This window comes from Mytilus edulis, chromosome 13, assembly GCF_963676685.1.
Source record: "Mytilus edulis chromosome 13, xbMytEdul2.2, whole genome shotgun sequence".
Lineage (NCBI taxonomy): Eukaryota > Metazoa > Mollusca > Bivalvia > Mytilida > Mytilidae > Mytilus > Mytilus edulis.
Genome location: NC_092356.1, coordinates 49,047,587 through 49,065,135, shown reverse-complemented (window position 1 = coordinate 49,065,135; position 17,549 = coordinate 49,047,587). Strand labels below are relative to the sequence as shown.

At 32.5% G+C, this 17,549-nt stretch overlaps 1 protein-coding gene across 1 annotated transcript; it reads left to right on the top strand.

Annotated features, from left to right (window-relative positions):
- Positions 1-5,809: 5,809 nt before the first annotated feature.
- LOC139501440 (sericin-2-like) lies at positions 5,810-17,309 on the top strand. Its single transcript, XM_071290519.1, has 2 exons — positions 5,810-5,942; positions 15,982-17,309. Exons 1-2 carry the CDS (start codon positions 5,885-5,887, stop codon positions 17,142-17,144), a joined length of 1,221 nt encoding a protein of 406 aa, XP_071146620.1. The 5' UTR covers positions 5,810-5,884; the 3' UTR covers positions 17,145-17,309.
- The last annotated feature ends 240 nt before the right edge of the window (positions 17,310-17,549 follow it).

Below are 17,549 nucleotides of genomic sequence, written 5' to 3'. Positions count from 1 at the left end.
ATACAGGCAACAGTAGCTGTTTTGAGCTACCTACGATTATATGTTTAGATGTAACGCCTAACATTGTTAGACTCTTCAATTTACTAATAGATTTCTTGAAAATGATCATGTTGTGAATTGAATTCAGTGGAATTTGGGCCTACCTTTTTGGGTCAACATCGCAAACCAGATTCCTAATCCATCTTACAAGCCTAAGTTAATTGCACAATGACAAATCTTAGTTCGAAATTGGTTACACAAAGTGGTCATAACTTAATATGCATCTTTTATATTCGATCATTAAGTTAGGACTACACGAAAGGTGTCTTAAAATGGTCCATTGACATTAATTATTTAAGACATCGTTATGATGTCCTAACATGAGTTGTGAACAAATATGCCTGCCGTAGACGATTGCAACAAAATAAATGCAGAAATAGAATACTCAGAGATCCTGACAATCCTTTGGATTACTGAAATGACGCAGTAATAATAACAAAATGCAGACTGTCATATTCTGTAAGTATAAATATTTGCAGAATGTTTGAATTTGATCTCCAAAGACCGACGAGGTGGTCTCACACTTTCCCTACGTATTTACAATTGATAGTTGCTTAGAGATTTTTCCAAACTGGGAATTTTCAGTTCGTCAATGCCGAAGAACATAACATTTCCATCTTGATTAGACAGTGCTTGAAATGAGAATGCAACCATTACATCAAGATGCTAACTGTTCAAACACAGCTGCATAACGTGGTAGAAGGCTTTTATAGCATTGATGACTTCTCAAATATCGTCGGAGCAATAAACAGAATGCACTTTTGGATAAAAAATTCTATCAGAAGGTGAACATTTATACTTGAAGAGAAAAAATATAACTCCTATTAAATAAGTATGCGACTCTGACATGAAATTGCTGAATATTGTATCTAAATGGCGCCCTTATTTGGGCTAATTCAAGCTAAAGTGAAATATTTGAGGTTAGAACAAATGATCATTGATAGCTATAAGGCGATAATGGGTATCCACTTAGACCATAGGCTGGTCCTCTTCCTTACAACAAAAGGGTATCTGTCATATCTGTCAGAGCCAAACAGATAAAGTACAGAGAACCAGTCTACTTAGACCATGGCTTCCAAATCCTGTGCTGAACCCCAAAACAAGAAATCAGCAAATATATAATGCATGCCACATGAAGACAAGGAACGTTGTCGAAAGAAGTTTAAAATCACGTTTCCGTATCATAGATGCAAATACTAGCACATTGCAAACCATTACCAGGTGTATTTCATAGAAAGTCTCGTTCTTTTTTCTGAAAAAAAAGTTCATCAGAAGGTACCAAGACCTTGTTGATTAATATTCCGCATCAACTTCACAAATAATACATGATGGTCTTGGTGCATATTCTGCGTACTGACGTTGTTCGTCATCTTAACAAAGTGCTTTATTGTTCTTTTATTTGTTTTTGTTCTATTATTTATATAACTTTTACTGTTTGGTCTGTTTTCTGTGATATCCATTTGACGTGGCTCGGTACTTATACATCCCGTCAATGTGTCCGTATTATTTTCAATTTTGCTGGTGTGTTCCGTATCTGCGACTTTTTTTGTTGTTTCTTTGGTTCATATGACGTGACTCTGTACTTTTAAAGACCCAATCATTATATTATTGTTCTATTATATGTCATAATATTATTGATCTATTATATATTTGAAAATAATTTGAATGACAAAATTGTTTACTCACGTGTAGAATTCTTGAAAATTGAGAATTTCTGGATAGTTTTAAATCTTGGTCTATTTATGAAATAAGTTCTAACATAAATTTTTTAACTCTGTATACCACCATTCCCAATGTGATTTTTTTTTTAAATACTTTGAACGACAAAATTATGTTGTATTTCTTCCTATGTAACGTTTAAATTTTCTGACCTCATACACGCGAAAAAATGAATGTGGTTTTTAAATTTGATGGATGCCTTTTGTGCTTTTTTGTTAAATATAATTTATGTTTGTTTTGAGATGTTGACACAATGATTACTGCGATACCCATATTGTGACTATTTTACCTATTATGTCTGTTTTGTTCACATGTGCCCATCATTGTCAATATAATGAAATTTGATGCGAATATCATACAAGTGAAAGGTTTAGCGGTATAAAACCAGGTTTAATCCACCATTTTCTACATACGATGTATGTACCAAGTCAGTTATATGACAGTCGTTATCCATTCGTTTGATGTGTTAGAGCTTTTGATTTTGCCAATATTATGACATATCTAGAAATTGACTATAAGGGTCGGTTGAAAACGAAAGTTTACGACATACGAGATGGTATTAGCTTCCCAATTGTGAACTTTCCAGTTCAAACCAAGAGTTCAAAATGGTGAAGTTGAAAACACTTCTTCGTACATTTTACGTACGCCATCACGAGTTGGTTGACCGTTATGGAATATCCGTTACACGGATAATATCGGATATGTTCCTTATGTCGTAACTTCAATCCTGTCCCCTTTTTACGAATGTGACCTACAGAATGAGACTATTTACCGGCTTTGTAATAACTTGAGCAACACGACGGATGCTACTTGTGGAGCAGGATATGTTTACCCTTCCGGAGTATCTTAATTCACCCCAAGTTTGTTTTTTTTTTGGGGGGGGGGGGGGGTCCGTGTTGTTGTTGTATCCCTATTTGTGACATTTTGTTCACACATAGTTGTCAATATAATAGACTTTGATGCGGCTGGCGTATTAGTGAGAGGTTTAGCGCTATATAAAACCAGGTTCAATCCACCATTTTCTATATTTGAAAACACCTGTACCAAATAAGGAATATGACAGGTATTGTCCATTCGTTTTATCATTTGAGTTTGCCACTTGATTAGGGACTTTCCGTTTTGAATTTTCTTTGGAGTTCAATATTTTTGTGATTTTATTTTTTACTATACTGTGACATTTCTATTTCTGCAGGTAAATTGGATACACTATAAATCCAATTATCCTCCTGTTAGTGTTTTATCTATTCTACCTCTTTTAAAAGTGTATGATAAAAGTTTGAGACACATGCAGATGTATGACTTTTTCATTTCGACATCTTATTCATATCTGTGTTTTTAGAAGGGACCACGGATGTCAGATAACACTGTTTACATTACTAGAGACTAGCGTCATGCTCTAGCAAAACAATCATTTCATTGCAGTTGAACTTATTGACCTTTCAAAGGTATTTGATTTTTTTACCTCCCGATATTTTCCGTGATAAATAACTAGCTTGTGATGTATTTACACATTCAGTATTCCTCTTGTATTCATATCTTTCCAACAAAAAACAACAAACTAAAGTCAATAGTGTCTTGAGCAGATTGGGTGACATTCAGAGAGGTGTACCTCAAGGTTCAATTTGTAACCCTTCTGTTATTAATTTTATCCGTAGCATGAGCGATCGTGTCAAACATCCAACATCATTTATTCAAATTTATATATATACCATAGCATGAGCAAAACATCTGTATCATCAGCATTAGCAGCTAATGTATATGTACAATTTCAAATTCAAACACTCTCCAAACAGGTTTTGCTTGACTAGATATGTTGTCCTCACCCGTTGCCTTTAAATGTTTTTATCTCATTCAAATTGTTTTCTCTCCATATGATCTGATGATATTCTTTGAAAACTGAAGTTTAAACTGAATTCCTATTATGCTTTAATTTTGTCTTCATGTCTAACGTAACTACTAGGATGACTTCAGAAGCTATAGTGTACATCATTCTCTAACTTCACAGCAACGGAAACAAAACAAAAAAAAAATATATTTGAAATTTCTATAAAATCAAATATGATTCTACTTTCTTTATGGAAAACAAATTTTTGAGACCCAGATTTACACTTCATTTAATTTATACGACAACGTCATTATAGTCAAATTCAATTGATAGCAAAATAATTTCTTAAATGAGGTTCCTGACTTAATATATGTATATGAATGAATATATGGCTGGGATTAATGAAATGAAAAAGAAACAATCAAAGATAAGATATATATATATACTAGTAAATAAGACAGAAATAAATGTACAAACTTAAGACAAAACATTAAACAGAAATCCAATGAACGACAGTAATAGATTATTTCTGCGTTTTACAATTTTTGCATTATAATATACATTTGTAGCTTAAAAATCTAGTCGGATAAAAACATAGTGCTATAGTTTGAAGTTTGATATCAACTGATATTTCACTGAAAATTGTTATAAGATTTACAACTGCATTATAATATCAAAAGAGAATGTGGTATTATTGCCAATGAAACAACTGTCTACAAGAGACCAGATGACATAGAAATTAGCAGCTATAGGACACCGAACGGCTTTCAACAATGAGCAAAGCTCATACCGCATAGTCATCTATAAAAGATTCCAAAGTGCAAAAGTAAAACAATTCAAACGAAAAAACTAACAACCTAATTTATATACAAAAAATGAACGAAAAATAAATATGTAACACATCAACAGACGACAACCACTGAATTACATGCTCCTGACTTGGGACAGGCACATATACACTGAATGTGGCGGGGTTAAAGTTTAACATGTAAGTGGGATCCCAACCCTCTCCTAACTTCATTTAAGGTACTTGTTTTTTTTTCAAAATAAAACTACTCATTGGCAACCAGCTGCTCGTTATTTCAATAAACTGAACTCTTTTGTTGAGTCTCATTTCTCAGTCAAACATTTAGGACATGGTGCTTACTTCTTTTTATTTAGTTTACTAATATTTAGAAAACGAAAACAGTTAGAAAATTTTATTACTCACGCGACGAGAATTCTGTGCAATATGCAAAGCTTTAAATAGCCTTGAATCTCAAAAGTTTAAAATAAAAACGAAATTCTACGGAAGATATCAATCTAAACATAAAATCTCCAAAGAAAATGGTTATGACTCGAGGTAACCACATTCGAAAAACCTGACTGACCTATAGCTGTTGCAATGTCTGTGTCATTTTGGTCTCTTTAGTAGAGTTGTCGCATTGGCAATCAAACCACACTTGCTTTTTGTTTTATATTAAAACAGGCTATTGAGTTTAAAGCTAGCTATAGGTTAATGAATTAAACAGAAAGAATCAAAGACCTGTAATTAAAGTCAAATTATTTAAATAACAAACAAAACAAAAAAATATGCCATTCAAAAACCCATGACGTTTTTCCTGACTTTAGACAAAGGTCAATGAACTAAACCGTAAGAGTCAAAGACCTGTCATTAAAGTCAAATTATTTATATAACAAAGAAAACAAAAATATTATGCCATTCAAAAACCTATGACGCTGTTCCTGACTTTAGACATGAAATATATGTTATCAATTTTTATTTACGTTTTGTACTTTAAAAAACTTGCACTAATTTTAAATTCTTATTCGAAAAATTACTTAAAATGTCAAAATAATTAATTTTATTTGATTACTCAACACAAAGCACCTTATTTTTCTATTTATTTGTTTAACAAGCTTCCTTATATGATAATTATGTCCTAATACATATCTTTCAATTATGTCGACCTTTTTTCTTTTGAATTTACAAAAAGCATGATGATTTGAATTAAATATTAAGTAAAGTAAAAGAAACAGCTGACTTGTGTGATGTGATCTACACTGTTTATTAATTAATGGCCCTAACTCTTTTAGATTTAGTTTGACCCTCTTTTCATGAAACGATAGGTGTAAGTAATGTCAATAGCGTTATACATGTTGTTAGTTGTCGGATATATATTAGGTGATTAATGTATAGTACTACACAATGATGAGTATATTAATAACTAATAGATGAAACATATTCTTTCTAAATTATTAGAAGCTTAAGGACAGCTTTTTGACAATTTTAGAGAAAAACTTTATTTATGATCTTTCGAAATGAAGAACTGTATATTAATATCAATCCTCGTTATTGGTGTTGTGACTTTATCTAACGGTAAGATTTTAAATCATTTTTTTCATCAGCTGTTGTTAGACTTTATTGTATTTATTATTAATGTTGTTATTATATAAGTATAAAAGTCAAAGATTCCAAATGTTATCGGTTCGTATTTAATTCATTCTCAAAAGGAAATCAGAACTTGGCTAACAAATGATAAAATAAAGTTCGTTTCCTATTATATACGATAATGAACGACACATGCTTTTTCTTTTCAAAACTTTAAAAAAAATGTTACCCTCAAAACAAAAATTTTGAATAATAGCATGCAAGAGACAATACAGTATATTATATTACATTATAATTTCGCCTACCTTTCCGAAGAACCCGAAATTACCAACAATGTTTGATAGGGTCCGTGTTGCTCCATCTTTTGTCTTCTATGTATTGTTTTGTGGAAATGTGTGTCTTGTCCTTTTCTTCCGCCGATACTATACAATAAATCTAGGGTGGATATAGTATTGGCTGTTCAAAAAGACGCGGGAGGTCCATGATTCGAATGTATAACGTTTTATACTGTAATACCGCTTTCTTGAAAGACATGGTAAATAAAACTTGTAAAATTCAAGGAGAATATTTCTTTTTTGTTTGTCCTTAAAAACTTGAACTTTTTTTCGAAATCCCGATATTCCGAAAAATAATTACTCCTTCTTTATCACTATACAAATGAAGATGTGGTATGATTGCCAATGAGACAACTCTTAACAAGAGACAATGACATAGAAATTTACAAGCAGAAGTCACCGTACGGCCGCCTTCATCAAACGCACATAACGCAAAGTCAGCTATAAAAGGCCCCAAAATGACAAATGCAAAACACTGTAAATCGAGAAGCTATTGGCCTTATTATTCATAATGTACAAAAAATGAACGAAAAACAAATATGTAACACAGCATGAAACGAACCCCCCCCCTCCCCCAACCTTCCAAAAAAAAAAAAAAAACAACAAACAAACTGGGAAAGAGGTGTAACAGAACAACATAAGAACGAACTATAAATATCTGTTGAAAAGGCTTAACTCATCAGATGGATACAAATATTAATTTTATTTTCTTGTCTAGTATGACGTCCATTATCACTGTACTAGTATACATATTTTTTTAGGGGCCAGCTGAAGGACACCTACGGGTGAGGGAATTCTCGCTACATTGAAGACCCATTGGTGGTCTTCGGCTGTTGTCTGCTCTATGGTCGGGTTGTTGTCGCTTTGACACATTCCCCATTTCATTTCTCAATTTTAAATATTAGTACATCTAATAATAACACAGAGTACACGTGGCCGTGTATTTGTACATCTCAACAACAAAAAGACACTAAGTACAGATCTGAGAGTACTCGTAGTTACTATATATATAGCTAGCAGCTAGTTCAAAGCCAATAATCACTTATTTCTGTTTTTAAATTGTTATGAGTTACAATTTATGACTAAAATCAGCAAAGACCCATCGAAACAACATTTGATACAAAAATTTAACAATACTTTTAGATATTTGGATGATATATTGGCTCTCAATAACCACGACTTCAGTATGTACACTAACGAAATTTATCCTGTTGAACTTACTTTAAATAAAGCTAATACTAACAATGACCACTGCCCTTTCCTCGATCTTGATATTTATATCATTAATGGGAAATTTAATACAAAAATTTATGATAAAAGAGATGATTTTTCATTTCCTATCGTAAATTATCCATATTTAGATGGTGACGTTCCCTTGTCACCATCTTATGGTGTTTATATATCTCAACTTATACGATTCGCTCGTGTATGTAGCAACGTATTAGATTTTAGCGAGATAAATTTGTGTATTACTGAAAAATTATTACACCAGGGTTTTCGTTATCACAAACTAGTCAAAACATTTACTAAATCTTATCATCGGTATAAAGGAAATAATTTGTAAATATAACTCAACATGCAGACATCTTATACGTTCAGGTATTTCACATCCAATCTTTTATGGTGATATTCTAACAAAGCACAAAAATTTCAGAATTCACCTCAAAAGCTAACAAAACCTTTAAACAGACTTATTAAGAAGGGATATAGTTATGATACTGTTGTCAGGTCATTAAAGATTGCATATGTTGGCTTTAATATTGATTCACTTATAGGGTCTTTGCATCGGAATTAAACACATTTATTCTAAAACCAATTGTTGGCATGACACGGGTTATGTTCTTCTCATATATTTCATGATCGTGTAATACTAAACCCCTAACAATAGGGATTGTGCCTGATTTTCATGTGATGAAGACATAATTTTTTCTATCAGTTTAATTGAGGTCTGGAGCTGGCATGTCATTAACTGCTAGTAGTCTCTTGTTATTTATGTATTATTGTCATTTTGTTTATTTTCTTTTGTTTCATATTCTGACATCGGAGTTTTACTGTGCGTATTGTTATGCGTTTGTTTTTTCTACATTGACTAGAGGTACATGGGGAGGGTTGAGATCTAAAAAAATAAACGTTTAACCCCGCCGCAATTTCGTGCCTGTCCCAAGTCAGGAGCATCTGGCCTTTGTTATAGTCTTGTATGATTTTTAATTTTAGTTGCTTGTGTACGGAGTTTAGTATGACGTCCATTATCACTGAACTAGTATACATTTTGTTAAGGGGCCCGCTGAAAGACGCCTCCGGGTGCAGGAGTTTCTCGCTACATTGAAGACCCATTGATGGCCTTCGGCTGTTGTCTGCTCTATGGTCGGGTTGTTGTCGCTTTTGACACATTTCCCATTACTATTCTCAATTTTAATACAAATAAATCATGCATCTAAGACTAGATTTTCGGACCAGATAGTGCCATAGAAACATCACCATCCAAAAAAAATTTAACAATGTCGTATATTTTAGTGTGGACTTTTCTAGGTGAAACAGAAGTATCTAAATCTAGAAAATGAAAATTCTTACCGTTTACATTTGATTTATTTGATGTAAGTTCCTTTGGGTAAATTTCGGCAGTCTATTTAGAAAATTCTTGATTATTCAACGAAAAAAATATTATCAAGATAACAGTAGATTTTCTGTACTCTGATTACCAATCTCATGAGTGTAGCCTTTTCCAACGGCTTTTTAATAATTTGTCAGCATGTTTTGATTCTCGTACTTCTATTCCTGGCTAGGAGAAAGATTGCACGAGTTACCTCCGCCATTTCCGGTCCATAACAAGAAGTTGCTCTGGGGTTGACGGCATAGTACTTTGCTCGGTGCTTAGATTACAAAATATCATGCTCGAAATTTGAAATCCAACATGTTGATTGATTGATTTTAAAGTGCGACAAGGCCTCTATCTGTCATAGTTGTATAAATCAGGCCTTTGTTTTTTGTTTAATATTTGAAAATTTTGGCATATCGTTCCATTTTATTCGTCCTTACTATAAAAATATGAAGAGTTCAGCTTAATGTTGATGGACATTCAATGACTTCACAGTAAATATTTTATATATATATATATATATGTGTATTTGTTATCCTAATTCTGAAGAGTATGAATATACATGAATATAGACAGAAAATATGGTATGATACAAAACTACCATGTTGGTACTGAGAATATGCGTAAAAAATGAATACATTACATGTAAATGAATGATTAGACAAAAAAGCTAACTCAAGGATGCGTTACAAATGGAAGTTTTTAACGACCTTGACTGGCTATACAGCCCTCGCACGGTCGTTTTTTTCCGGTCCATAACAAGAAGTTGCCCTGGGGTTGAAGGCATAGTACTTTGCTCGGTGCTTTTTTTTTTGTGTATTTTAACGGGAAAAAACGTACAATGACTATATCTTTTACGTACGGCGACTATATCTTTTCTTTTATATTCTCAAAGCATTTCCAAATGCTTTCTCCTCGTATCTTTTTTTCACAAGTCTATCATTTATATTAGATTCTAATCACAAAAATTAAAATGATGTTTTTTCCCCCCTGTATAATCTATACACAATGTGTTATTTTCAATTTGGCAACGTAAGCTGTAGCTTGCGAAAAAGCGACTTATCATTTTTATTACATTTTTTATCATATATATACTTCGTTTTTTGCAAAGTATGAACAAATTCTATCATTTTCAATTTAGACCCCCATACCACCTTAGGCAGAATTTTGAGTTAATAATTATTTTTTTCCCGACCGTCTACATATATATATATATATATATATATATATATATATATAGCTTTAAATCTTTCCGTTAACATCAAATTTGTATGAAAAATGTTGAACTGATAATTACATATCTAATGCCAAGTGTTTCTACATTCCTATGTGGAAAAAAAAACAATAAGAAAATAAATTGTTATAAATCATCAATGTTGTACGTTAAAACAGGTAATTGTTTGTTTTAAAAGTGCACTGGCCGCATGTTTATTGGTTGACTGACTCGTACGTCTTGGTACCTATAGCATGTAAAACAATGGCATGCACTGTCACTAATTGTTGTATTCCACCAATCATATCTTCTCATTGTCGGACTTCAAATCTGATTTGACAATGCATAAAAGGAAAACTTATATAACAAAAAGTAATGTTCTTTTAATCTATTATAATTGTAAATAACGAAAAGGTGACAAAAAACTAAAACATGTCATTAATAAGCCATTTATTGCATTTCATTGTCATGTGAACATGTCACTTCGTGTTATTGTTGATATTTACAAACTTTGCTATGGTATTTTGAGTATTTATAGCAAAATAAGACTAATTATTAACTTTTACAACTTTTCTATTGGTCTACAAACCTTGTCCTGGAATGTAGGAAACCAATATTACAGATTATTAGTTCTTGGTTTATTTTGACAGTTTTTGTGACCTCGGTAATTGGGTTGTTTTCTCTAGGATTTCATTTAGAATCATATTCGAAACAGTGTGGTCCTGGGTACCGTTTCACAAAGCCTTCGTAAGTCTACGTGTCATCGTAAGTCCATCGTAAATAAATCGTAGGATTTACAGCTGTTTCACAAAGCCGTCGTAAGTTAAGATGATCGTAAATAATGCGTAAATCCTGGCGTAACTTACTACAGCTATACCCAGTCGTAACTCCATCGTAGTTTTTCTACGAAAATAAATTAATCCATCTAACATGGCTGCAGCGTTCTTTATTCTTGGTCAAGATGCCTCAAATGTTAGAAGACGAAGAAGAATCTTCAATATTATAGAACTACACTTAAAGTCTTTCTTCGTTTGTTTATTTGTATATATGCAAATGTGCCAGCAACTTACTTAATGCAAATCTAAGGTATTAATCATTGTTTACTCATCTTATTTCCTACCGGCGTACGTCTTAACAATTTAATAAATAGGCTTTCTATCACGTCCGCGTTCTGAAATCTATTTATAATTATATCACTACAGGCACAGTGGTAATCGATAAAACGTTTAAAGAAGGATGTTTTATTCCCATTTTTAAAGTTATGTGTACAATATAAATCTGAAATCAATGTTTCCCAGTCAAACCAGATAATAATTATTTTTTTGTTATTTAGGCAGAAAAAGAAATGTATTTTAATTAGAATATCGAAATAAATATCATTCTGACTGTAATTAGTTTCGTGGTTAATGGCATTTATTGCAACTATTTAGATATGTTACTGTATGCCTTTCTAGTGACTATTTTTGGATCGAATTTAATGTAGATCATATATACCAAAACTAATAGGGCGAGGGGTAAGCTGCAGATCAATAAGACTTTGTGGAGAAGCGACATGTCTTATAAAAATAATACAGTAGAAAAAAAATTTGGAAGGGGGAGGGGAAGTTAAGGAGTTAAAAGTGAAGCATTTTTTTCTGTTTACTTTATATTTTTTTAATTTAGTGACATTGCCACATGCATCTGTTTCTATCAATGGGAAGGTCGATTATCACTATGTAATATATATATATATGGATTGTCGACCTTCCCATTGATAGATCGAAACAAGTGCCTGTGCACATCTCTCCTCGGTCCATCTTCTTTTAAGCATATTATTTAGGTAAAGAAAGACAATTATTCTATTCGCAATAGCCGTTTTAGCTATACAAAACTGTTGGAAATGTAGGTTATACGTTAATAAGACAGCAATCAAATGACAAAGACAAGCTAAGGACATACAGAAGGCAACATAGTACGTATAGTATAGTTTTCCACAATATAGATAGATGTCTATGTTCCACACCGTATGCGTACTTTTTCAAAATACGCATACGTCGGACTGTTCGCGTACGGTCTGACAGATTTTAAGAATTTGGTCAAGTTTTAATACAAATAAATATATTACAGATCAACATGACATAAATCTCAAATTGATATAAAAAGTTCAATTGTAATTGGAATAAAAACTTATTGTTTTGACTATTTTAAATAGGTCGCGTTAATTTAATCTGGTAAGCTCCTGTATTTAGCATGAAATTCAATATTGCTCACTGAATTGAAGACATAATGTGGGTGCAAAGTTTTTAAAATATTTAGGAACTTTTCTAGAAAAAACGTCAAAACAGCTGTTTCCTTGTGAGACAACAGGTCAATTTCTAGTTTTAATATAAAAATAAAATTTGATACAAATGATACAAAAAAATAACATTAAATCGCAATTCTCCAAATAATGTAACAATTTAAGAAAAAAGGAAGAAGCTTAAATGTAAAATAAGTTAATAATTTAAAATTACCAATTTTTAACTACATAAACGCGTATTTCCCGCTTTTCGTTACACTACAAGAAACTTTCCTAGGAGCCGTGGATTGCGGAATATCGTCTGTATATTTCCAAAATATTCACGTAAATTGATGGCGTCGTGTGTTAAAACAGTTATTGGCCAATCAAATCGGTATATATTATTTAATATCCACGAGAACGTAATATTCTCATGCACCGACTTTTAAGAGACCACCAAAACTCTCTTTGTGGATACTCTTACAGTATTAAGCATCCTATCCCGATAATAGGCGCTTGAATATCAGATATTTATTTGAAATAACACAAGATATATGAGGTTGTGAATAAGGTTTACAGAATAGAGAATAATGCCCATACCCCCCCCCCCCCCCCAAAAAAAAAAGAGAGAGAATATAAAGTAAAGTTGATTAAGAAAATAACTAAACTCTGCGTTTTCTGCATACTAAATTAAATATTGATATACGTATATCATTTGGAATGAAATGTTGAACTGGTCCCTATCAGAACTGGTTCAATGATTTTAGCCATGCAAATTATGTTCATTAAAAAAGCAATGGTATTTTCATCCACCATTTCAGACTTAGTTAACCTTACATCCTTCTCCTACATTGTGTCAATAATTATTACAACAATGAAATTTCGTGAAAGAGTTCCGACAAAAACAACCATTGACAACAAAAAGAGCTGTACAGCTGAAAAAACATACAACAACTAGTCATACAATCAAAGAGCTATAATTCTCGAATTTTGGAACGAAGCATGCACACAAAGAACAGAAACAGTTGAAGAGCTATCAGACCAAACATAACCTAATAAATAGCAAAATCATGCAGACGAAGATCAACTTTGTCTAATGGAGTTGAAACCTAAGTTTCTTTATAATTTCAAAATTTATGGATAATTTTAAGGGACGTCTCTTTCGCCGGAATGATTCTTACGTCTTCAGTTTCATATTTGAGAGATCCATAATTCATTTCAATTTAAAAAAAAAAAAAAAACAATATATTTTATAGATCTGGAAGACGAATGCTCGAAGACGGATGACATTGTTTTTGATTTTTTTGGGGTTGGGGAAAACCTATTTTTCTTTCACTACGAATAAAAGTTAAATACATTTTAAAACCCTCCAAAACGACTTTATTGATAAGCATTTTTTCTATATTGGGCTATCAATAATAAAATCTAACATGTTCTGCTGAAAATTGTTTTACTCTGTCAAGATTGCAGATTACTCTTAATGTCGGATAACCAATGCTGCTGTATATGTTATAAAACTTTATGCTCAGCGCTATCTTCTCGGAACTATTTCCTCATATATCACAAACTAGATAAGATCAAATATAACTAATTTCATCTTATCTATTGCTTAAATTGTCATCCCATATATCCAAATTATTACAAATAAGCTAAGTTAAAATATTTATATTTTTCTGTGTTTCGTTTCAATCAGACATTTAACAAAATTGATAAATGGTTTCATTTGTGTAGTGCAAATTCTAAAGGGGCACATAACTTAAAGTATTAGCATATTTTTTAACGCTGAAAAGATAAGAATGGCTAAAAGAATTACAGAACAAAGAAATGCACCCCCTCGTTGCCACTAATCTAGATCCTCACTGTGTCGGATAGTTCGTTTAATATATTTGACTGTTTTTGTTTCCAAAAAGAATACAGGTACAAAGTATTGTTAATATATATATTATTACTGATGAGGTGAACACAAAGAAAAATATTGCTTGACTCACGGCAAAGTTTGCTATGTATTCTTACCAAATTAAAATCGTAAAAAATTGCATTTGTGTTTAACCCATTGAATAATGAAAAAGAACCTCACTAAAAATATGGCAAAATAAACAACTAAACTTCAGACATTTCTGCATCTTATGGTATCTATTTTATAAAAATCACTCATAGACTGACTTGGTAATATTTTTTTGAAAAAAACCGATTTTAGTTGAAACAAGGATTTGTATACTATACAAATCCTTGGTTGAAATATTTGGACATTTTTTGAGTGGGAACTCACTTTTGTCCTATGACTGTAAGCGTCATATATCTTGAATTCATATTGAAAACGGACTAAAATTCTTTAGTTGTATTAATGTTGATATAAAAATATCGCCATAATTCGCCGTCCATAATAATTATCTTTAAAAATGTTTATTTGGCATGCCATACTCGATAAAAGCGCGGACGTGAAAGAAAGCACTCTTCTCGGTTTACGATACACTTACGATGATACACATAACGTAACTTGCGAGCAACTTAGTAGTTCTTTACGATGCCTTTGTGAAACGCACGTAACGGGAACGTAGCACCACACGTAAACCGATCGTAAACTGATACCATGATCGTAAGTTAAGAAGGCTTTGTGAAACGGTGGCCAGGTCATTGATTGACGACCTAAATTATCCCATTGACTGGGACAGATTAGGTGAACGTTTGTCGGTAACAATCACTGCTCACTATGTACTTGTTAAAGACACTGAATCTGTGGGGTCACCAAAGGTTCTCAACACCTAAATAAAAAAATTCGAAAAACGAATCCGGAATAATACGATGTGTTGATTTATATCAATAATATAAATCAAAACATAAAGGTTATTCCTGAATAATTTTTCGAATTATTTTATTATTAAAGGCGTTAAGAACCTTTGGTGACCCCACAGTTTAAATTCTATAATAAGCAAGAAGTGAGCACTGGTCGTTACAGACAAACGTTCACCTAATCTGTCCCAGTCAATGGGATAATTTAGGTTGTCAATCAATGGCCAGGACCACACTGTTTCGAATATGATTCTATTTTACTTAGGCCATATCTTTTTTGTATTTTCCTTTAAAATTATAATTTTTACATCTTACGTTCCACATACGAAGAAAAAGAACACTCACAAAATATCCTAAACATGCCCCATTGAAACCCGTTTAAAAAAAATTGATGAATGTCCTTTTTTTCATCTTACAATATACTGTAACAAAAAACGAATTTCTCTTTCTTTATATATACAGTGAAACCTGGCTAAACCGAATCCTGCATAAACCGAAAACCTGTATAAACCAAACATGTTCTTAAGCACCGTCATATTAAATTGTATGTGTTGTGAACCTGATAAAACCGAACATGGGATGTAAAAATGTGTGCTGCGTTAATCTTGTATAGTCTTATTTATAAAGTTTGTATTTAAACTAGAAATGGAATTGTTTTGAAACTAAATAAAGCATTAAAAAAAAATCAAAGAATTATAGTCAAATTTATCCAAAACGCTTGTTGTAACTAAACTCATCTTAGATGCCAGGATTACAGATTAAGTGTTACTGTGAATTGAAATTTTACAACAAGAACACAAAATAATTTTGTTTTTCTTCATTAATTTTTATTTTAGGCATACCAGTTGCACCAGTACAGAAAGACATCGTTTCTGCCAGTCCGATAAATACAGAAAAACATGCAAATACATTTTCAACAAAAAGGAAAAAGACAAACGACTTTTCTTATATAAACGCAATCGCTGAGAAGAATGGGGTGAACATGAAGGAGTTTTCTTATAAAAATCAAAATTTTATTAATTCATTGAAAACAAAATTGAATTCAGGGAATCAAGATAAGCTGAAGTTTTCCTACACTGAGGCTTTGAAGAAATACATTCAAGCCCATGGCAAAAGTCAAGGTACAAAGCAAATCACTTCTGTGGCAAATTTAATGAAAATTTTAGACGTCGTCAAAGCAGACGTTGGAAATCCTGCTGTTAAAAAAGCCATAGTTGCAAAAAGTACTATAGCTTCAATTCAAAGTCCCCAGACTGTAAACTCTTTTGGAAATCAGCAGTTTGGTATCTCAAACAATAACGTTGCTTCACAGCAGTCCAGTATCTCAAACAATAACGCTGCTTCACAACAGTCCAGTATCTCAAACAATAACGCTGCTTCACAGCAGTCCAGTATCTCGTACAATAACGCTGCCACAAAGCAGTCGGGTATCTCAAACAATAACGTTGCTTCAAAGCAGTCGGGTATCTCACATGATAACATTGCTCAAAAGCAGTCCGGTATCTCATACAATGGATACGCTTCAAAGCAGTCGGGTATCTCCTACAACAACGTTGCATCAAAGCAAAGCGGTATCACATACAATAACGTTGCTGCAAAGCAGTCAGGTATCTCATACAACAATGCTGATTCAAAGCAGTTTGGTATCTCATACAACAACGTTGTTTCAAAGCTGTCCGGTATTTCAAACAACAACATTGCCTCAAAGCAAACAGTGATATCTGCCGCAGGAACTCCTAAACCTATTCAGCAGTCTACTATACCCACAAAAACCACGACTGAACAACAGGAAACGGAAGCTCCCGACTCAGAACAAACAGCAACAACTATGTCATCGATAGGTCAACAATCCCGATGTTATTGTATGGAAAAATGTTTGAGCAGTACAGTTTCAGAGGGACAATGTGGTAAACCAAACTCTTCGGGTATCCGAAAGTCAAAGTGTTGTACTCCAAAAGGAGGCGGATCTAGTATCGAAGTAGGCGAAGCGGAAGAATAATTAGAGTGAAGTAAAATATTAACACGCTTATAATATATGATTTTTCTCACGTCTGTTTATCAATTTATATGTGTTTATGGCATGGACATTTAAAATTTGATTGGATATTATTATATATACAGAAATAAAAAAAATGTCATCCATTCAAAATGGGGAAAAACACTATAGTATACTGTGTATATCTACTATTATTGTTTAGAATAAACTGAACCTGTGCCTTTGATTGTCGGTATTCACGATAGACATATTCAATAACTAGCAAATAACAACACCGACAAAGTACGTGTACAATGATAAAGTCATCTCAGCAGTTACTGTAGGCAATATGCAATATAACAAAAAAAAAAAAAAATATATTAATTTTACTACTGATGTATGATTGATTGCTTGGTTTTCGATTTACGC

Excerpts from the sequence above, each read along its gene's own strand:
- LOC139501440 (XM_071290519.1), top strand. The coding sequence starts at position 5,885 with ATGAAGAACTGTATATTAATATCAATCCTCGTTATTGGTGTTGTGACT. Across the intron at positions 5,943-15,981 it reads TGTTGTGACTTTATCTAACG|GCATACCAGTTGCACCAGTA; the intron begins GTAAGATTTTAA and ends TTTTTATTTTAG.